Below are 23,320 nucleotides of genomic sequence, written 5' to 3'. Positions count from 1 at the left end.
CAAGTAGAAGCACCCCTTCTACTTACTTGTGTCATGGCAAACTATCTAAATAGCCAGAGAAATATTTTATGTTGTTTTCAGGTAGAATTCTGCACAGGCCAGAGGCAACATGTAGTTGTCCAAATATGTTCTAGGCCCTTTCTCAAGCACCATGTTTTGAAAGGCAGGAACTAATATGAAAGCAAAGTTATCAAAATGGTCATCCATTTTCTTGTTATGCTTTTTTTCTTGCTCTTCTATTTGACAAGACAGCTCCGGAATTTTCCATTTGCCACTAAACAGTATTTTCACCTTTTCTCATCATCGCTGCCTATTTTATATTGGCTGTCTAATATACCCCCTCGAAGCACTGCTTCCCCCACTCACACAACGTGCCATCTTTGAAGAAATTACATAAAAGAGGAGTCTGAGATGCTTCTTACTGCTGAATGCCAAGACCTCCCCAAGCTGCTTATTTTACCCAGCCTATCATCTTTTTCCTCTATTTTAATGGCAAAAACTCTGATAACCCTTCAGCATTTAATCATTCATATTACTAAGCTCTTACTGCCAAGGAATTTTTCTCCTCTCTTCTCCTTTTTCTTCACCAGTCACAAAGATTTTATTTCTAAACTAAGAACTCAGCTCTAGTACATGGCTGCCATTTGGGTTTGAAGCTCTAAAATTTTAGCTTTCTGTTATCTATTCAGTGCTGTACATTGGGCGCTGTAATCCTTCCACTCTAACATGACACAAATATGCTTCTTATATAAAATATTCAGAATAATTCTGTTCTTAAATTGGATTGACTTCAAGTTTATATCCACATTCTTATCATTACAAATTATAAATTTCATAGGTAATTAACACATAGTCAGGTACTTCCCTTTCTGGAATTCCAAAGTGCTTCCACATCTTTGTGTTTCAGAAACAATGTTTTTTTAGGTATTTAATTTGAACTTTAGGTACTTGGTGTTGGGATTCTGTCTGAAAATAACAGCAACAATAAAGTAAAATTCATTAAGTAAAAGCAGTATCTGAAGTACTGCGTCACTTGTTTTCCATCCACTTTTGATGGATTTTGTCCAAGATCTAAGTTGCCAATCTCTCATATACAACTTGTAATGAAAAAAAAAAAAAAAAAAAGGAGAGCAAGACTGCATTATATATCACATTAAATGTCTACCTGACTTCTTATAGCAGACGATTTTATTTGTGCTATAGATCGTGGTGGGCTGTGAGGCAACTTCTTGTGGGGACCTCCACTCTGTGATGCTGGAGTATACAAAGGATGCCAGGTAAATGAGAGCAGAGTACACAGACCTAAAAAAAGACAGTATGATATTAAAAACCTAGAGAGCTTTCATTTATCAAAGCAATTACTTTGATATTCATCTTGTAACAGGACCTGAACAAAGCCTGTTTGCAAGCACTGGGATTTGTCTACATAACTCCTGTAAATTCTGTTTCTAATTTATCCCAGATGTTGACAGATTCATGGCATTGAGCTTGCAGTTACAGTCATGAGCATGCTCCTTGTAAAATGTGCTCACAGAAATCCACATTTGCAGGAAGCTGTTGTCTTAGTATGCTACAGGACTATATATTTAGGACCAAGCTGTAATGAAGTGGAGGTCACTCAATTCCAATGTGGTCTTTAACTAGAAAACAATTAATAACACTGTCCCCCATGCTGCAGTATAGTAGTGCATTATAATTTGTAAAAACGAAGGTATATTCTGTGCTCAAATGACTGTGGGTGAACATGGAGCAAATTCTGTCGGACTCTTTTCTGAACACTGTAAGAGAGAGACTAAGGAGCAGAATCCTAAGTAAATCCTTCTGTCACACCAGCCCAGAGGAGCTCTGGGTTGGACTCTGCTGCATGTACCACCACCAAGGGATTCACAGCACCCAAACCTGGTACTGGAAAGTCCTCCTTGGCTGCACTGGGGTTTCAGCCTCTCACTTCTTGTCTCTCTGTGGCTACAGAGCATGGAAACTATTGCTGGCAATCTCTTGGGTTTGTTTAGTAAGACAGGCAATGCCATGCCCCTTAGAAATTACCTGTTTCCCTTTCATTATTCTTTCAGTTGTTCTGAAACGGTTTTTTGTTTTGTTTCCTACAGGACAGACTCATGGCAGCTCGTCCAGACACACTGTCTTCCTTCCTCGTCTAATAGCATTGGCTGCTCCCCATTTCAGTTCCACGAAGCTACCATCTATAACTCTGTCAACAGCTCCATGTGGAGGAGAATAACTATCCAGCTGCCTGATCATGTCTCGTCCAGGTAGGTTACTGAAAGGTCAGCCCACTGTGGGCCTACAAAATGTCAGCTGTCCTGCTGGCACTGTTTGCTTGGAACAACTGGTGAATTAAAAATGCTTCTTTATTGCTGGATTTAGATCCGATACATAATTAATGTTTTTCAGGAAGCTTTTTGTTAATAGAAGTGGCTACTGCTAATGATGTAGTAGCCACCCATTCGGGATGGGTCTTCCCAGTTATTGAAGTCAGAAAGCCTTCATACCATATTTTTCATTACATCTGCTGCTGGCATATTTGAACGTTGCTGTACAGGTGTCTTTAATTGGTAGACATCATAATATGGTGTTTGGATTTTGATATTTGCAGTGCAACTCAGTTCAGGTGGATTCAGAAGGGAGAAGAACTAGAGAAGCAAAGCTGGGCAATCGACCACGTGTACATTGGGGAAGCGTGCCCTAAGCTCTGCAGTGGTCATGGGTATTGCACGACTGGAGCCATTTGCATCTGTGATGAAGGATACCAAGGTTTCATTTCTTCAATTTCTTATACATCTGCTGCAGTCTAATCTAACTCAATATTAAACAAAAAGATAAAGACAGAGTGATGTAGCATGTCTAAATGCATCACTGGAATGCTTGAGTAACAGCTTATGAATTAATAACTTCACAGAGTTGCAAACAACAGCTCTTCCCTCCCTTTACTCTCTCTGGATTGAATCAGTAGTCTGCTGCCTGGCACTGTATGTAAAGCCCTCTCAGCCTTCGTGGAAAGCAGAACATGCCTACCTGCTTACCCAGAAATGGCTTGCAAGGGTGCACCCATTCCCAGGGGATGTGTGCTTGGGATCCAGATGTTGGGTGGTGGTGACTGGCCCCCGTAAGGGACTCAGTTCTGCGCCCCATCAGGACAGAGCGCTCAGCTCTAATCCCACAGTGCAGCTAAGCACATGCTTAATGGTACCTGAGTGCCCGCGTTAAATTAGAAGTGCTTTGTGGGAGTGGAGCCAGTGTTTAATGTCTTCCAGGACAGAGTCTCACAACTTTATAAGATCAGATCCCTTCCCTGTTTCAGACGCATTTCCCTTCAACCGGCAATTTGAGGTTTCTCGTATTGGCGTCAATGGTTAGGAGAAACTGTACTGCAGTTCTTAAGTTATGCTGCTGTAAAAAATAAGACTCACAGCTTCCATTTTCTAAAAATGAATGCTATACAGCAATGTGTACTTTATTAACGGATCTGTTGAAATATATTCAGCCTGTAGTCACACTGTATGTTGGGCCACAACCTTGAATGGAATTACAATGAACTGTAACTCAATTTTCTCAATTCTTTTGATTTTTGTGTGTTTTATAACTTCACCGTGTCATTTCTAGGTGATGACTGCTCTGGTTTTAGCCATGACCTCCCCAGTTATATTAAAGATAATTTTGAATCTGAAAGAGTCACTGAAATAAATTGGGAAACCATTCAGGGGGGAGTGATAGGGAATGGATGTGGACAGCTGGCACCCTACGCCCATGGAGATTCGCTGTATTTTAATGGATGTCAAATACGACAAGCTGTGACTAAGCCTCTGGATCTCACCCGAGCAAGGTAATACTTCCAGCCTAAAATGCTCTTTTAGTAGCTCATGAGAAAGGAAACTCTCCATATGTATGTGCAGCCATGTGGGCCAGTTTGATGAGGATGGACTGACCTGGCTCTACCATGCAGTCAGATGTGGCTGGCAGATAAACATTAGGGTTGGCAAAACGCTTTGTGACTTCCATTAGGGAGATGGAGAGTGAGGAGGATGCGATGTCAGATGAAAAGGTCAGATGTTTTCGTCATGCCCAACAGAGCACTGTCTAGTAAGCCAGCACCGACAACGAAGCTGTTGGCAAAGGCTGGATACCAGACTGTCTGGACCAGTGCCTGATCTGATAAGACAAATCCCATGTTTGTATGTGCCTCCACGATGGTCATGACTAAAGATGCTATTAGTAATTACAGACTCATTTTCCCATTTCAGTTGTCAAATAGAATTATATTCACCTGGCAGTGAACAGGAGTATCTTTTTCATCTGTTGAGCCTCTTTGGCCATGGGAAAACAAATGCAACCAGCCTGTGCTGGCTCTTAACAGAGTGACAGCTTTCTGGACTGGTTTGTATTTAGTTGTCTAAAGCAAGATTAGAAACTGGATGAATTGGCAAATGGGCCAGATATAAATCAGGGTCTTCCTTTCTTATTTGAACACACAGGTAGAATATGATAAATCTTTTACGCGCTTTATTATATTCAACCTTTAATTGCCCTTTTTTAGCTTTTCATACACTTATTTGCATGTCTGTATTGTTTATGTGTCTCAGTTTTGTGCAGATACATTATAAAATTGGATCTATTGCCTCCAACTATATGGCAATATGTTATACATAGTAAACTATTCCTTTGAAGGAGGAGCTGTGTTTTAGAGTTGTGAGAACAGATTATTTTGCATGTTTAAAGTAATGATTCTTCAGGATGCTCAAAGTTTTAATAAGGTAACTGCAATAAACCTAGAAATGTTATTGTTCCTGTTTGAATACTTTTTGCATATTGAAAATACCTTTTCTCTCTATGTTTTACAGCAAAATCATGTTTGTTTTGCAAATTGGAAGTATTTCACAAACAGACAGTTGCAATACCAATCTGAGTGATCCTAACACTGTAGACAAGGCAGTGCTCCTCCAATACAGTGTAAATAATGGAATTACATGGCAAGTAATTGCACAGCATCAGCCAAAGGACTTTATACAAGCCCAAAGAGTGTCTTATAATGTTCCCCTGTGAGTACCCAGTCACATTTCATTACCTCTAAGTTCACAAGATATATTTCTGCTAAGAGCGAGCCTATCTTTGCACCATTGTGCAAGAAAGAAGGCTGATGAGAAGGTAAACATAGAAGGAAACTTAAGGGGAAGGCTGATTAAGAAATTCCAGCCTAGTGTTTATCAATATATTTGAAAGAAAAACAGAATACTCGTCTTAAAGATATGAGGGGGAAAAAATTCCTCCTTATCTGTGTGCATTTTTAACCATTAAATATTTTGCATGTACAGTGTGTTGATGTTCAGGGATGTAGAAAAAATGCTTTGACTTTGTTCTCAGTTCCTGCTGGGGGGTAGATAGGGATGTGCAAAGCACCGACAGTCTGGAGCTCTCACAGGCTCTTGTGTTTGTGATGACAGGGAGGCACGAATGAAAGGAGTCTTACTGCGCTGGTGGCAGCCCCGTCACAACGGAACAGGTCATGATCAGTGGGCTTTGGACCACGTAGAAGTCGTCCTGTGAGTATCAGCTTCACCTCATCCCACCCCATCTCAGAAAGCACTGAAATTCCTCCAGCATGGCACGAGTGTTAAGCTCAGTAAGAAACGTTGTGGCCCAGGGAAACCTTTTTGAGAACCAGTCTTTGCTAATGCCCTGCCCTTGACTGCAACAATCAGTGGTTAAGACAGCCACAAAATAAGTGGCACAGCAGGGGTATGCGTTGTGCATCGTGGAAAAACACAGGAGGGACAGCGGGGCTTTATCACCCCCGAGAACTGGTGTGGTCCTTTATTGCAGCAATGCCTGTGAAATATATTGTGCTGGGATATAAGAAAGGATATTTCTGTTTGAGGCTGTACTGCTGTGTAAGGCTGATTTATATCCTTTCGAAGATACAAAAGACTCTGCTGTGTTGCTCTTTGCACAAAGTAATGTTGTTGTGCCTCTGAAAAATTTGCGTTAGCAACTAATGCCTTATTCATTTCCTTTTTTTAGTAAGAAGGATACTGTTCAGAAACAGGGTTCACTATATCAGTTTCCTATGGTCCGAGCTCTATATTCATCCCCTTGTCAAGACTTTACCAAGTAAAGTGTCTGCACCCTCCTGATTCTCCCATTCTTGAGATGGGTTTCGCTGGCAGCTAACCCGTTTTTCCTGTGTTACGTCACGAAGAGATGACCTGCTTTTTCTCTAACAATTTAGTTCCAGTAGAAGTGAAATGCTAGTGGCTTCACGGGCGGGAACTCATCGCTGACAGTGGTTGGCAGAGAGAGGCGTGCCTGCTCCATAGATAGGTTCAAACATTCCTTTTATTGAACAGTTGAAGTACCAGCAATGAAGAAATTAGGCTTGGATAACCTCCAGACTGTGTAATTACAACCATGAGGTTTCTGAATTAGCAGAGACACTGCAAGTAATGTTTTGTAATGGTAGCAAAGTGAATTATCTGATTGCTAGTTAGTCCTGTTCTTCTTTCCACCGAGAAGCACCAGCTTGCATGGCACTCATATCAACCCCAAACCAAACTGGTCCCAACACTGAGTAACTGTACACGCTCTGCTGCTTTTATACACCTTGCTGGGCTCTGCTTCCATAACATTAAGCTTAAAGCTTGAAGGAACAGAGGGAAGAATATGATTCCTGGCTTAGTTAATCAATGGCTATACAATGCTGCATCAGGAAAGATATGAAAGAGTATGAACCTCCAGGAGGCTCACAGTGTTTATGAAACCATGGAAAAGGGAACTGGTAGTTCTGAAATATTCCCATGTCTTTCTGCCTTGGGAAAAAAATTAGAGCATAATACTACCAGTCAACCTGAGCATTGAATTGGGGAGTATAAGTAGGAAAAGGACAGATCTTTTAAAAGTGATTCTTGGGCTGAATTCTGGAGAGCTTCCTTGACAAGGAGATCTGCCAGGTTTTGGACTAGACACACAAGTTGAGTGGGACAAGTCAGTCAAACAAGATACGTTATGCTAGAAAGGAGACAGCAATAGAAATGCTGTAGCAAGTGATCACACCTTGTCTAGAGAAGGAACCAGATGGGCCGACAGTGCCTTCTCCCTTCTCTTTTTCTTCTCCTGTTACAGAGCTTTAAGGCTCTTATAAATATTGGCCAAAATATCAGGCTAGAGATGGAGAGTTTCCATCCTGTTCAAGTGATACCTGGTACAACCCACAGAGGAAGACAGACCAAACCAGACAGATTTCTCTCTTACCAAGTACTATGAAAAGCAGTGCTGTGGCAGCATCCTTCCCAAGGCCACATGTGGCGTTCCAGCCCCTGCTAACTACAACATGCGAGACGCGCTGCTCTCAGGAAAGGCAGAACTACATGCTGTGGTGCATCTGGTTCATACACCAGCGTGTGCTCAGACCTGACAGGTGGCTTTGGCCCCTCTGTTTTGCTTAAGTTCTACCTGCACCTCCTAATTCATCAAAATATTCTGTAGGCCTCTGAAGTTTTATCTGCAAGTAACCCACAAAGGGTTCGATAAAGCCTTTGGAAAGCTCTCTGAAGGGAAGCACACTGTTCCTTGTCAATAGATATTCCCACCTGGGATTTCCTTTAGCTCTGCTGTTTCGCTCTGCCTCACGCTGGTTCCTTTGCCCCCCAGCACTTCAGTTTCTTCACCTGTAAAATGACGAAGACATTCAGCCACCTCCATGGAGTGCTTCCAGGCGTACAGAAGGGAACCTGGATCAGTGTCTCTCGGCACTCACCCTGGAAGATCCCACACACACCAGGGCTACCAGGACTCATACCATGAATACTAGGGATAGGACTTAGCTTTAATTCTTAGTATTCCTTCATTTTCCAATGAAGGGCACAGAAACCTTGCCTGCCCAGGCAGCTCTCCAGCAAGAGGCGAGGAGGCAGCATCCCTTGGGGGCTCTGCCCCTCCATCGAGATTGCCGGGGAGAGCTCTGTGGGCAACAGCCACGCCAGGGCTCTCTGGCAGAGAGGCATGGCCCGAATGAAAACCATTCACCAGGATGCTGTCATTACCTTTTCCCATTAATTCTATAGGGAGTCACTGAAGAGTCAGTAGGCTTCTGCCTGGCTTATTCATCCCAAAGCTGGGATACCTTAGGAAACGTGTGCCTCCCGAATTGGAAATCATTCCGGCTGCCACTGTGACCTTCTCTCATAAAGCCATGAGCATCCCTGGCTACAGGACCTGCTGATGGTCCATGTCTAACACAGCCAGTGCTTGGTCCTCTTATAACCCTGCACTCCATCACCCACCTGAATGAGATGGGCATCGTCAAAGTTATGCTCCCTGGCCCTAGTTTAAGTCCTAGATTTTCACATTTGTTTGTACCCTGTGTACCCACGTTGCCACAGCAGGCAAGCCTCTAGCCGGTCAGGTGTTACAGCAAGAAGCTGACCTATGCTATGAGGTGTGGTTTGGGATGTACAGAAATTCCTGGCTTTCCACACATCTCATCTTGTGTTTCCTCCACTGACAAAAGAGACTTGATTTTCCCAAATGCCCTAGGTGCTGGCTTGGCTGCCTGCACGCCCAGGTGCACACCTAGGTGCTGTGCCAGCTTTTCCTCAGCCCACAGGCAAGGGACCCACGCTCTCCTTGAGCAGACTAAGGGCTGGAGTAAAAGGGCAGGCAGGGAAAGCACCTGCCTGCAGGGAGAGCTGGTCTGTAGGCAGGTAGCACAACCAGGGACTTTCTTGATTTTATTTCCCAAACAATAGGGGGGATGTCCCTGCTCCTCCTTACTGGGCTCACCCCAGAGACAAATTTGTGAATATATGGCTCAACTCTTCTCAGCAATCCAAAAATTGGAAATTAATTCTCTCACAGGCCCAGCTGCCAAGTCATAGCGCAGATACCGCTTACAGCTGATGCACAGCCAGGGTCACGACACTGTTCAGTCTAATTGATTTCTGAGTCAAGGGCCATCATCTTCTTACCACCAAACACGTTTTCAGGATGCAATTTGTTTGTTTGCTTTTTGCTCCCAAGATAGCTCCCAGGGGATAAAAAATAACCTGCAGATTATACGTGCATGCAAAACACCTGACAGTGATAAGAAAGGCCAAATGTGGGTGCTTTTATATGTTACTTGGGATCATTCCACTTCTGAATGAATGATTTGAATCACTCATTAAAAAGGAGAATCAGCTGTGATGCAGCTGCAAACAGTGCTCAAATTGAGCACCTCTTTCGAACAGGTGAAATGCAGTACCTGCTTTAAATAGATTATACATTAAATTGGTCTTGCCAACTAACCACTTGCCAACTTATTTTAACAACAGTTGGTGTCTATCCGGTGGTGGGGAGAGGATATTAGTTATCAAGTTGTCCAGTTCCTTTTAAAGCTAGTGCCGATGACTCCTCATTAGCGCAGCATTTTTTCTCTCCATTCGTAAAGAAAGCTTTGGGCACAACTCTCACGTGTTCCATGCGGCTCTTCTTAGGATGCAAAAGTATTTTCCATCAGACTTACGGAAGAGCACTTTTCAGTGCCCCTGTACTTCTGCCCTAAGAAGAGCCCATGTCCAACCCAGCATTTCATTTGCATATCGTTTTTTCTTGAAGCACAGCTCCCAGCCTGTCTGCTGCAGAGACACCACACACGTTTTTGCATGTGCATTTGGAACTGTCACTTCTTTGTGTCTAGGGCAGGCCCTTACTGACCTCTTATAAATTCAATTCTGGTCCAAGGTATTGAGAGATAAAGGGCAATGATAAGCTGAACACCAAGGGTCTGATGTTGCCTTCTTTGCACCCCAAAATTCATGATGTGATCCAAGGGAATTGGAGCTGTGCAAGGATTGCAAGCAATATTATCCCCACCTACTACTTTATGGTTAACTGTTGGATAACAGAATGAATCCCTCCATAGCCATCACTTCATGCTCTTCATTGTCAAGATATCCTCACCTTTTTTTGGCACAAATGATTTAGTGAGAACTTACATTGCATTTGGTGCAAAGAATGTTCATCCTTGTTTTGCAACATTAAAATACAAATTATATATTGTAGCTCTAACAAAGAGTGCTCATATGGAAAAGCATTTTCATCTGCTTAATTTTTTTAGTAAAAAGCAATGATTTGAAAAATGCACTTAAATTCAAGTATCAACATATCTATAATAAAGAACAGAAATAGTTCAAATGTTACGTAATTATCTGAATATTCACAACATTTATGCCAAATTTAATATGATGCAGTCTGTGCTTTTATGACATTTTTGTTATGTTTCTAAAAAGTGCATGCTGAATTTATAGAGAAATATAAACATTGATTTGAAATATCAGGAAATAATTTGTTCAATTTTTATTTTCAAAAGAGACGAAAAGTCCTATATTGCCTCTAAACCTCATCAGGGTTTTATGACTAATCACAGTGCTGCATGCATTGAAAGGCATTTTCTAACTTGTGTTGTATTTCATTGTTTGCTGTCATTGGTTTTACACTAGAATAAGGTAAGTACTTTCCCTGAATCAATATCAAATGAATGTTGCTCTTACAGCTGCAGATCTTGCACAGTTTTGTCAATGAGGGGTCGGTGGAAAATCATTTGTACTCTCCGAGATGTGCCACATAGCTCCTGAGGGCCCTCATCCTGCAGCTCTTCCCCAAGGAGCACTGGGGGAAGTTAAACTTAGCAGCAAGCGTCCAGCAGCTCCCCCCACAGCGCACTGAGGCCGCGGTGAGAAGGGCTTCTCCTTCCCCTGCGGCGCAGCCAGAGCTGCCAATGGAGGGTACCCAGCACGTTGCATGGGTGACCTCTCAGCTCCAAGAGGGAATTCCCACTTTTTTCCATAATTAATGACCACAGAGATGAAGCCACAGCCAGGTAGTGTACGTCAGTGAATCTGGATGGTGGCCTAGCCACGCATGCCCCCTAGACACACAGCAAGTGTCTCCCAGGTAGTTCTTCGCTCCTTGTAATTCTGCGGCTTTGTGCTGTCGCAGTTAATAGATACCACTGACCAACATATTTGCTGAGTTCTGGGGTCAAATCTTGACCTCACTGAAGCCAAAGAACGTTTGTCAATGAGATGAACCATCAGGGCTTCAGTCAGAGCACATCGCTTTTCTCGTTACAGTACCCACCTAACAAAGCATCTGTAATTCAGCCTCAAAATTTACCCCAAGCCTAGTCCCAAGAGGCATGCCATTGCTGTTTTCTAAGGCTTTGCTGATGTTTTGTTATCCAAATATTTTTGTTTCTATTTGGTTTCTATTGCGCCCTGCCAATTAAGAAGAAAAATACAGAAATAATGAATGACATTAGTATATACTGCGGGGGGGTTACCACATATCTTTCATTCCATTCCATTCCATTCCATTCCATTCCATTTATTTTCCTAAATTTTAAATTGCAGACTTGTAGTTCAAACTGTGCTTTAGGAAACACAAGCCAGAATGCTCTGTTAAAGACTAAAGACTGAGAGCAAATCCTTCTCATAAATTGCTTTATTGTAGGTATTTATTGAACATGCCCTAGACAGAATTTTGTTCTTCTGTATTGGCTGCATATTGTTTTCATCTAACTAGTATAATTCCAGTGACTTCACTGGAAAGTTATTTAGGGTTTTCTACATAAATTGGAGCAGTACTATCTTCTATTTATTTTGTAATTATGCACTCAAAACCGTTGAACAGATTATGCAGTAGTTGCTCCTATTAATTGCTTTTTTGATGTTTGCTCCATCAGCCATACACAGACAGCTATTCTGGATATGCACTTTTCTGATTCACTGGTGGTTCAGTGAATGCACAGAAAAGGCAGAAGGCTCAGCAGATGCTGACAGTCCATTACAAACTTGCAAAACAGCCTCCAAGTTGCCAGTGATATCCAAACAAAAGTTCACTCCAGAGCCTCCATTATAGAAGGAGGGGTCTATTCCCAATATAGCTCGATGCTGTCTGGCACAGTTTGGGTGCTCCAAACAAAAAATCAACAGCAAAAATATGGTAAAGCCTTTTATCAGTCTGTAAAAAGACAAATTAAATTTGTTATTAATAGTATTAAAAACATTCTTAAATCTATCAAATGCAAGAAATGCAAACTATGTTATATAATTTTGTGATCTTATAAAGCACTATTGATCACTATTACACAGCACTTACCTCCTACCAATATATAAAATCAATTCAGAAAAATAAATATAGACCTATTCTCATCTTGTGGGTACCAAACTATGCATACTATACAATATAATACAATACTATAATACACAGGGTATACCTATTGACCTATAGCAAGAGTTAAAATCATGCCATTTTCTACACCAGGCATGAAGTTTTTATTTATGAAGGTTTTTTTGGCATCCAAACAGCAGTTGGAAAGCCTGTCTCAAACACTGGTGAGAACAAGTTTGAATCATGTCAGTGCCAGTAAAAAAAATAAGCATTTAGTTCTCAGGAATTTAGATTTCTCTTATTTGTCACACACTGCACTGCTCTGGTGTACAGCGTAAGATAGGGAATATATATGTTTTCTTTGTTTGTAAGTCTTGATCATCTTATAAAATAACAAAAAAGAACGATATACATAAAAAATAAGTAAATATCTTGTAAATTATTAGGTAACCCCTTCTTTGTTCCTTTTTCCATTCTTTCTTTCCCTTTCTGTTTTCTTTCCCTCCTTTGTTCATTGTTTCAAATATCTTCATCAACTTGAAAGCCAGATAGAAACTGGTTAGGCATTTGAAGTGAAATAGAGGCCAGGTATACCTGCCAGTGTCCACAACAGGTCCTGAATATCTCTGCTGAGCTGTTGCTGAATGTGAGCAGACGAAAGGCAGGAGGGAGACAGGGGAACACAAGGGCCCCCAGGCCAAGAACTGCAACTCAGCGCGTGCCCTGGCAGCCCAAGCTGAGGATCTCAGAGCCAAGCTCAGTCCTAAATTTAACCAGGTCCAGAAACAGCAATTTTTTCAGCCAAACACATCAGGCTCCATTTGGTCCCATGTACCTAGGGTGAGGCCACCTGGAGTTGGGTAGTGCTTTCTCCCAGGCCCCTGCTGCCAGTATTTTGGCCACAGAGAAGCCTTCTCCCAGGAGAAAGGTGCTCCATCCTCACTTCATGGTTAGAATGCTCTCCTGAGAGGTGGGGTATCGCCTTGAAGGCTCTGTGTCTAAGGAACCACCCACTTCCCAGGCAGTGGGAACTGAAGGGAAGGCAAAATTAAGACCTCCTTCAAGCCTCATGACCAACGGCAGCCACCTTCAGGAAAGAGTTTGGGGTCATGATTTCCCTCCTGCTTCCTCAGTGAGGCACACAGTATTGCAGCGAGGGTGATGTTCTGCAGAGATGAGTACAGGACCAGAAGAAGTGCTTCTTTGCACTTGAGCTACCAAGTGACATTAAAACTACATAGACTCACCACTGTCACTCTCACATAAAACTCTTACAAACTAGCACAGACCTTTTCACTTGAAGAAATCAGGACAAGTCAACCTCAAACATCAACCCCCCTCCCCTAATGGCCTAATGGTTCTAGAGCACTGCCTTACTGTGAGAGCACCAAAAGTTGTGCCGAGTCTAGACCTGTTTGCATTCATTGTCACCAGGAGCTGGATTTTGTTTAATTCTTGTATGTACATTCGGGGCGGGGTGGGGAGGGAAGTGTAATTTTTCTGTATAATTGGGTGAAGAAATTTGCAAAGCCTTGGAAAACTAGTTGGGAAGCAACTTGGAATCACTTAGGGGTTTATATCCTAGACTTTGACGCAACTGCTTTTATTCGATTTAGTCAATCCCTTTCTAGATCAGCTGTTGAAAAGGGTGGAATTTTGTTATACAGACTTTTTTAGATGAAGTTGTCATACTACAGCACAGCAAAAGCTATCTTTGCCTCTGGAGGATCATACATATTTTGCAAAGCATGCAATTATTTCTTTTTCCTAAGGGCCACATTCACTAAAAATACGCTTATGCACTAGAGAGGAAAGTATGACTGATTACAGTATGAGTATTTACTTTTTACTCAGAGAGAAAACTCACAAGTGAAAACCTGCCTTGCACCCACAAATGGGAGATTTGACGACTGTAATGTCTACTGCAGGCCTTTACTTCACAGATCATCTTTAAAATGTGATGGACTTCTTGGTTTGGAGGCTCCTAGTAACATTCAGATGCTTGGGCCAGGCATCCTTCTCCCACTTCAAGACACAGCTAGCAAGCACAAGGTCCTAAGTGGGCAGGGAGGATTAGGAGAGGGAGTCAGAAATTAGCCTGAGACCTCACAGATTCACTGTGACTTTGCAGCTCCTTTCCCCTGGAAACTGAAAGAAAATTTGGCCACGCAGTCACCAGCAGTTCCTCCTAGGTGAAGCTCTTTATGCCTGTTGGGAGTTGTCCTCAGGGTCTGCATGGTTAACGCTGTGCCCCAATCTCTTAAAGAAACTGCATTCTCTGGCTGCATCTACGGGAGTATCTTGTATGCCATTTTTCCATGTGGGGAAAGAGGCTCTCAGGTGGCTCTCCAATCTAGAGTCTGGCTGCAGTATATGATACTATTTTTATTTTTAAAAGTAGTTCTCTGATCAAAAGGTCTTTCCCATACCGCGAGACTCTACAGTACAGCATGCAAGAGTGACTGCCTCTCATAGCCACATCTCAACTGCTCTATATAGCTGGCCAAGTGCTCTAGAAGTAGTAGGTCTGAGAGGAGACATTCTGTATCTGTATTCTGTATGGAATACACAAACCTTCTCATTCTCATGTAATTCTGAATGCAGTTTGGCTGTAGATTTATGTGGACCTCTATTTCTGTGTACACAGCAGGGATATGGATACGTATGTAAAGGGACCAAGAAAAGGCACAGCCAGACAAAGCTCTGTGGCTCTTCCACAGCCCCCTGCCACAGCAGAGGCAGCAGGATGTAGAGGCTCTGTGGTGCTGCACATGCAGTTCTGTGCCGTGAGTAGACTCACAGGGATGCACCACAGATGTTGCTGTTCCATTTCCAAAGCTGCTGAAATTTGCAAATTGAAGGTGGGATCCAGCCCTTAGGGGCAAGATGGGTTTCAGGTACCAAAGTCCCAGACAGCCATCTTGTCCACCACTGCCCTTCCATGGTTCTTTCTTCCCTCAATGAGAGAAGTAGGAACCTGTGTTAGTGGGATGGGTCTTGTCCTTCAGGTAGGTCTTCCGAACAAGTGTCCCTCCCTTAATTAGGCTGCAGTCAGGCTGCCTCTTGCCTCGTCTCCTCCCAGACGTGATGATGCCTATTTCCTAAATCTCCCTATAATTTTGGATGGGGGTATAAAGGGGAGGGAAATGTTAAGTCTGCATAAAAATGTTGCACTTCACTTCCTATGTAGTAAAAGTGGAAGATAATGAAGTGGTGTAAAGCTTTTCTTCTGTTCTCAAGATAAAGCAGTTAATGAGTATTAAAGAGTATAAAACCACTGTAGAGAAATGCCCTATACTGAGAGGGTATGAAGTGCATACAGCTTTAGTGAATCTGGTCCTAGGCAGCATAAGTTTTCATTAGCTGAAATCTCTTAACCTTTCCCGAAGATAATGAATTGTAAATAAAAGCCAAGTGGGACAGATTCTCAATTGCCTTGTACCTTGCTGTTGTACCAAGGGTGCAATACACATCGCTTTACATAGGGTTGAAAGGTCACGCAAGGAAAAAGACGAATCTGTCCCACTAGCTCACTGCTCCAAAAGAGTTTAAACTACATTTAAAAAACTGACACTCTTCTCTTCCTCACCCCCCACCCTTTGATTTTAACAGCACTCGCAAACAAAATTACATGATGAATTTTTCACGGCAACATGGGCTCAGGCATTTCTACAACAGAAGACGAAGGTCACTTAGACGATATCCATGAAGAAATGAGAAATTTATTTTTTTTCCTCCCAACATGTGATGTGTTGCTTTCCATTCTTTAAATCTAGCACTGCGTCTGGTATCAGGACTTTTCTGCAACTGGCTTGATGAATAACTGGAAGCCTTTCTCAAGACAGAGTGTACACCACTTTTTCGCACTGTGAACTAATGAGAAGTGACTTATTTTCTCATAGGTAAATGTTTTAATGTTGATGTGTCTGTGAAAATTGTGATCTGTTGTAATATCAGTTACAGTGGCAGTATTGGAAGTAAGCAACTAATTCTGTTTAACAGGAAAAAAAGTTTAAGCACAAAGACTTTTCAGATTTTATGTTTTAAAAAACCTACATACTAAGTACAGAATTTAACATTCTTTGTCACATAGGTATTTAAGTGCACTGTATTTCAGCTCTGTGTCATTTTATATGATTAAGTTATCATTGTTTGTCCTCTTTGTATTCTCTTCTACAACATGACACATTGGCACTGTATTTACTTGTTTTGTTGTTGTAATATTTTTGCTGCTGATTTTTGGGCTATTTACCTTCTGCCAACATGTATTAAAAAAAAAAAAAATCAAAGTACCTAATCAAGAAGATAATTGCAAAAGTAGTTGTAAAGGCGTTGATATCCTTCGGTCTTATTCTTTGATATGTCTGTTGGTTAGCATTGTTTTGTGGATAAAAAAGAATGCTTGACATTAAACTTTTTTCTACTAAGGAGCTGTGGATGAAGCCCCAAACAAAATTTCCCAATTCCCTGTCTAAATGTAGTCAGTTCTCTGCAACTGATTTACTTACAGTAACTGCCATTTGGTGTCTGTAGTAATGAAGTGATTTGTAAACAGTGAACGTTTCATCGTGTTCCCTTTGGTGTTTGTTTCTATTGCGGGTCATGTTTGTACCTTCTGATAAAGTTGTATCTACACCAGCAACGTTATAATGCCCCTATAGCCCTAAACTGTCTATTATCATAAATAAAATGCTTCACTTTATGGTGAACCAAGCTAAAGATCCATGCTTCAATAAAAATAATGTCAACAAACAATTCTGATGTTAGACTTTTCAAGCTATGCAGGCTCTACATGAAATCACAAACCAAATTCTTACACTAAATACCTAGATTCTAATGCAAACATCAATGGTATTTTCTAATACTTAGTATATGACACTTAACAGCACTTTGCAAATAACAGAAACCAACAGATCTTCCTAGTCCCACTTGTGGGCATAACACAGTTGTTAGAACAGGTCCTGGTGCAAGGAATGAAACAATGAGATGGGACCAAGGACCAAAACACACTTTCACTTGTCTTTATCTGCAAACCCAACATGCAATGTGCGAATCAGTGTTTCCAAGCTCTGAGGACTACAGTGCAGCACATAAGGAACCTGGTTCAAAACAAAGTTGCTAATTCTTAGAATCATAGAATTGTTTAGGTTGGAAAAGACCTTTAAAATCATTGAGTCCAACCATTAACCTAACACTGCCAAGTCCACCACTAAAACATGTCCCTAAGCACCACACCTACAGGTCTTTTAAATACCTCCAGGGATGGGGACTCGACCACTTCCCTGGGCAGTCTGTTCCAACGCTTGACAGCCCTTTCAGTGAAAAAATATTTCCTAATGACCAACCTAAACCTGCCCTGGCACAACTTGAGGCCATTTCCTCTTGTGCTATCACTTGTTACTTGGGAGAAGAAACCAACACCCACTTCACCACAGCCTCCTTTCAGGTAGGTGTAAAGGGTGATAAGGTCTCCCCTCAGCCTCCTCTTCTGCAGGATAAACAGCCCCAGCTCCCTCAGCCACTCCTCATCAGAGAGAGTTATCACAGATACCTGCTATGCTCTTCCATCACGTGCATCTGCTTCTGGCACCATATTGGTCAGACACCTAATATGTGCTTAAGAGGCTTTTGATCAAAGGTACCTGAGCAGTGCAAGAAAAAAGGAGGTTGTTTGGTGACCAACTAGTCAAAACCCTGGCTTGGTCAAAATTATGCAACAGACCTTTGACAGACCTGGAAACTTACTGCAACAGCCCAGCCTCCTGCAGCTGCAAACTCGCCTGTACTGTTCCAGAAAATGGTGTGTGTGCTTTCAATCCCTGAAACAAGATAAAGGAGCTATTCAGAGAAAGACCAAGAAGGAAAAAAAAAAAAAAAAAAAAAAAAAAGCTTATTAAAGAATATAATAACTTAGTGTTTGGGCAAGAGATTTGAAAATATTGTAATAAAAGTTTCGCCCACTGAACAAACAAAAATGCAAGATATAAACACTCCTATTTTTACAGATAATCTTATTTGCCCTAATATGTCAATATATGGGTTATATTTCAATCTAAAATGCGTGTGCAGCTAGTGTGTTGCTAGGGAATTCATTTATTTCAAAGACTTTAGATACAATGAGGCACTTAATCTGCCTTCTCTTTCCAGGTAAGAGACCAGCATAATCAGAGAAGCTGCTTTTCACAATTGTATTTATTTTCTTTGAGTAACGTATGTAATTATGACTACTGAGGAATCTCCCAAGGCATTTCACCAGAACTCACTACAAACTGAGCACAGGTCTTTCTCAAGAAAATCATCCCCACTGATTCCCAAGTGATGTTGCCATTTGCCCTTTCCAGATTCCGGGAAGTTCTTCCTTACATTTTTTCCATTCCTATAGCACACAAGACAGCGCACACATATGGCATGCTCTGTGTATGTACTGTTTTATTTTTCCTCCCACATGACTGAGAACAATGAGTCATCTGACATTAAATAGTTGTTAAAATAGCAAAGGTTGCGCAGCATATAACCAATGGTAATAAAACAGTGACAGTGCTATAAAATGTACTAATAAGCTTATCTACTGGTATAAAACTTTGGCAGGCATTACTAGGAAAACTGATGCTTTTAGTATGCCTTGTATCTTCCTTATTTCTCCTATCAGTTCAATAACCCATGTTCCAGTAAATAAGGAGAACATAAAAGAAATTAAATAAAATACAGGAAGATGAAGCTCTGACCTCCTGGAGTTCCTGGAACAACCAAAACCTGAAGTTCTCATAATCTTGCCTGAACGTTCTCTTGAGCTTGCTTCACCCACAGGTGATAAAATTACCTTACTGAGAGAAAATGAGTGTAGCACAAGTATTTTGAAGGACCAAATTAGGCTTTGCATGAACTCAACAATTTAGAGAAATGGGTAGAAATGAAATAACACATCAAATACACTCAAGGACAAGACATTGTCAAAGAGCAAGGTACCAGCACAAAAAGTGGGTAAATATCTGATTAGGCAGCAAAACTACAGGAAGAGAATCAACAGTGTAAAGCAGTTTAAGAAAAAAAATGCCATTTTGCATTATATCAATAGAAGTGTTTATGGTAAAACACAGTAAATATATATACAGTTGTCACTGCTGGTAAAATAGATGGCAGTTGTCAGCTGTTGAGCCCTTCACTTAAATACAGATGTAAACAAGCTGGAGAGATTGCAGAGTACAGCAGCAAAAACAAGACCCTTGAAAACATCAGCTTCCAAGTAGAGAGAGTTGGTTTGTTTAGTCTAGAAAGGAAAACATTTGGAAAGAGACATGACAACAGCTATAAACATGGATCTATGTTTTATTTACTTGCTAACCCTTGGGGGCAAATGTCACTGCTGCCACAGCATCACCTCATCACTTATCCATCAGTGGGGAATGGGGTTTGGAAATATCTCAAGCAGGAAGCTGGTGCGAGGCTCTGTAAGCCCTGCTGACGGATGCATAAAGAGCCACATGCAAGCAGCAAGATACAACAAATAAATCCCGCTCAATTCAGCTCTGTAGAGAGACTTAACTAAACGTGAGTCCAACAGTGGAGTGACAGGAACAAGCTAGCAGTAGAGGGATGCTACCTTAACCCTGAGCTGGTGAGGGAGCCTGAAAACCACATAAGATCAGCAAGAGGGCTTGCCTACCTTAAGCATCGGCCTAAAAACTCTTCAAGGGCTGTTAGCAATCTGGAGCGGCTGAGACCACGCAACCGCTTGCAGCACATCTCCTGTGAAGGAGCAGATGGAGCTCCTGCCATCTGCGGGTGGTGGATCTGCTCCTGGAAGAAAGAACAGTAGATATGAGGCTGCAAAGAGGCAGGCAGGTGGTATGTGGACAAGCTGTCCAGTGTTCTCCTGTGTTACTAATGTTTTATGACTGGTGCTTTTTACTTCCCCATATCTTCTCAATTCAGCTGAAGGGACCAACCTGGCAGCAAGCCTAAGGACTTAGGCCCATGCATGGCTGATTATCATGGAGCTTTATGAGGAGAGCTTGAGCTGGCACCCAGCAAGGAGGGGCCCAGTAAAAATGGTATTCCAGGGGTGGAGGAGTACGGTGTTGGAGCGCATTAACAAATTCTGGATTTATAATTTGAATCTGTATTTCTTTTGAAAGAAAACAAGTTTATTAAGCTTCTTCAGAAAAGAAAAAAAAAAAGAGGTTGTGGTTGTGCTTTTGAGCTGTGCTGCTCAAGGGAGGTCTTTGACAAAGTTAGTGGCAAAGAAGCCATTTCAGGGGGGCTCAGCTGCTTCCCTGAGTCCTGCTGGGACAAAGGTGGGACTGTGGGAGGTGCTGGGCAGCCACAGGTTTCGGGGCCACTTCTGCATCAGGATGCTATTGCTGATACCACGAGAGCTGGCTGATAGCCCCAGATCCCTCCTTCCCTGCACACGGACTGTGCGCATACACGCCAGCCTTCTGCTGATCAGGTGTGCTAGAAACAGCACGAGCAAAGCCATTCAGCCGGTTTATATTCATGACTGGACACCCAACTTAGCTCATTTCAAATCACAACCTTCTCAAGGGACATTTTAAAGGTTCTGAGTTCAACCACTTTCAAGGAACTTCTCAGGGTAAAAAGGAAAATGTCCTAATGTTTGGGCCTCTGCTAGAATAATTGTGCTATTATGGACAATAATAAAGCTTGACATGACTAATGTGTCTGTATAGGATGTGGGTAGTAACTAATTAACAGAAGCAATTTGAGAACCAAGCCAACTGCCACTGAACTCAGTGGGAAAATCCCTGTAAATCTAAACGCATTTCACATCGATCTGGAAATGTCCACCTCAACTTTACTAACTTGGCTGGTTTGACCCGCCCTAGGACTGGTGTAAGACTCTATGATCAAATATATTCAGGGTTTTTTTTCTGCCTTAGAAAGTTGTCTCATTATTAGAAGAACTCTTAGTTAGGGAGCGGCTGGGAGTGACCCAGTCAATGGAGCCCATCTGACCCAGTTTGCTAATTTAGGATGTCCCGTATGGGACATCCATGCCAATGATATCACCAGAAGCATCTGGAGTCTCCACGCTCCCCAGTGCCTCAGCTAGCTCCTGTGCCCATACTCACCATCAGTGGTTGCCTGAGCAAGTTGAGAACTAAACAGCCGAACAACTGGAGCTCTAACTGACTGTGAGTGCTGGATCTGGCCTTTGGTGGTGCCTCACAGCTTTCCTTATGCCGCTAGAGAGCCATGGCTCCTGCTGCTCCATCCCCTGTGAGCCAGACGAGCCCTCAGAGCTCACACAGGGCTCTCTGTCATCACACAACTCCAGTGGTGTGTGTGCCATTAATTAATTTCCCTCAATTATCCTCCACAGGAGTTTTTTTATTCTCTCCAATTGTCCACATTGTTTGTTCTGTATTAACTTCCCCTCCCTTTTTCTGTTTTGACCGAAAATCCTCTTTTCATCTCATTCCTACTGAGTTCAGCACTATATTAATCCCTGCCCTTCTCTCAGAGCTGAAGAACCAAAGCATCTTTTACCATTTTAGACAATGCTGGAAAGAAGCAATAAAAAAGAACTACGAACCTTCCCAGCGGGTCATGCCAGAATGTGCACAAGAAATTAAAACCAGCTTCAGTTTGTGTATTTCAATGCAACCATTGACACAATTAGTGTAACATAATCTACAATGTGGATTACTGTAACATGCAAAATGATTTATACCTTTGTGGATTTTTGTAGCAGGAAATCAGCTATTCCCGTGGTTTTTTCAGGCTTTCTCCTCTACCTCCTCTTTGTGCAGGGTGTATAAGCCCAGCTCTGGCTGCGGTACGTTACTGCAAGATGTGCTTCACTGGTAATAAAGCATTTCAGAATTTCAGTACATCAGTGGTGACTCAACACCTTCATAAGGTCATTAATTCTAACACAAGCTACAGGCACTCAAGTTCAGAAAAAAACAGCCTTTTGGATAAATAAGTATGAATAAAAAAAGATCTCTTTCCCAAAGTATCTTTACCCAGTTCTGTGTAACATTGGCATCCAGCACCATTCCACATGAATTTTGATGCATGTGGCGTATCTAATCTATCACTCTGAAACTGTCCATCAAAATGCCTTTTTGTTGCAGCCTATTTTGGAAAAAAACCCAGTTATAACAAAACTCTTATTTAGAATGCAACTTTTGAAATGTTTTGACCTTGACATTTACCAGTTTGAGGACACTGAAATTTAAAGTACTGTATTTCAGCTTGAATTAACTTAAATTTTATTTAAGTTACTCTTAAACTCTAACAAGGGCTAACGTGCCAAGGAATCATTTTAAGGTTTCAAAATAATACATTCCAGTAGACACTAGTTTTACAACTTTTTTCATGGTCTCCGTGCGTAAGATTTTCAAAAATGTTTTTTTTTCCTACCAGTTCTAGATGCAGCCCCAAATTTCTAAGGATCCAAGAGGCGGGAAAACATTTTCTCCTGGGCAAGAGAGAGCTATCGTTATGTTGGAAAATATTTATATATCGAGGGCTGAAAGATGAGCTCCGTGAATATATTTCACTACTAATTCCTGCATATTCACGAGCCAATTGATGGCTACGCATCCTTTGCATCCCTACATAAGTAAGAAACTACACCCCGTCACTGTGAGACCAACTGAGGCCCAGGCTGACAAGTGTCTTTCTCAGACAGCAGAGGTGGCAAAAATGCACTCATTACAAAAGAAGAAACGTAATTGTTAAGTAAGTCTCTTGAAGTGTTCAGTCAACATGAAGTCCTTCAGAAATTTGTATTTTCGCATTCATTTACCTGACTGGCACAAGTCCATGCCCGACGCCTGGCATACATGCTACATTTCTTAAAGGACCGAGCATTGCAGTCTGCTTTTTGAAATCGATTTTAGATAACAAATCCCAAGGCTCCTCCACCGGAATTTCGGGATAACGCAAGAGGGGTTTGTTTAACAACCACCACCGCGTACCCCAGCTCCGAGCTCAAAACCAGCCCAGGCCACGTCCTGCGTACGGCATCACCGCCAGCCAGCGCCCACCCCACGCTCCCCGCGTGCGTTTTTGTATTTAAATTAGAAATAAATTATAATTCTGTATTTTGTGTGCGTGTGTATCCGAAAGGGAGGGCTGGGGTGACACCCCAGCGACCGCCAGGGTAGCGCGCAGGCCGGAGGCCGCTGCC

General features: G+C 42.0%; 1 protein-coding gene and 1 long non-coding RNA gene across 2 annotated transcripts in view; one reads left to right on the top strand and one right to left on the bottom strand.

Moving 5' to 3' along the window:
- Positions 1-15,950, top strand: part of RELN (reelin) — a 258,355-nt gene extending 242,405 nt beyond the window's left edge. Inside the window, exons 58-65 of the mRNA XM_009641400.2 lie at positions 1,204-1,277; positions 2,109-2,270; positions 2,615-2,772; positions 3,622-3,841; positions 4,857-5,054; positions 5,457-5,555; positions 10,488-10,493; positions 15,772-15,950. Coding sequence (XP_009639695.1) covers positions 1,204-1,277; positions 2,109-2,270; positions 2,615-2,772; positions 3,622-3,841; positions 4,857-5,054; positions 5,457-5,555; positions 10,488-10,493; positions 15,772-15,868 — 1,014 coding nt within the window. The 3' untranslated portion in view covers positions 15,869-15,950. The remainder of the gene's footprint in view (positions 1-1,203; positions 1,278-2,108; positions 2,271-2,614; positions 2,773-3,621; positions 3,842-4,856; positions 5,055-5,456; positions 5,556-10,487; positions 10,494-15,771) is intronic.
- A 1,920-nt stretch (positions 15,951-17,870) lies between these two features.
- Positions 17,871-21,965, bottom strand: LOC118452542. Its single transcript, XR_004842352.1, has 3 exons — positions 21,854-21,965; positions 19,823-19,956; positions 17,871-17,978 (listed from the first exon to the last, which is right to left on the bottom strand). It is a non-coding gene; the product is annotated as an uncharacterized LOC118452542 (long non-coding RNA).
- Between the last annotated feature and the right edge of the window lie 1,355 nt (positions 21,966-23,320).

The sequence above is a fragment of the Egretta garzetta genome, unplaced genomic scaffold, assembly GCF_000687185.1.
Source record: "Egretta garzetta isolate BGI_Z169 unplaced genomic scaffold, ASM68718v1 scaffold156, whole genome shotgun sequence".
Classification (NCBI taxonomy): Eukaryota; Metazoa; Chordata; class Aves; order Pelecaniformes; family Ardeidae; genus Egretta; species Egretta garzetta.
This window is presented reverse-complemented; position numbering and strand designations above follow the sequence as displayed.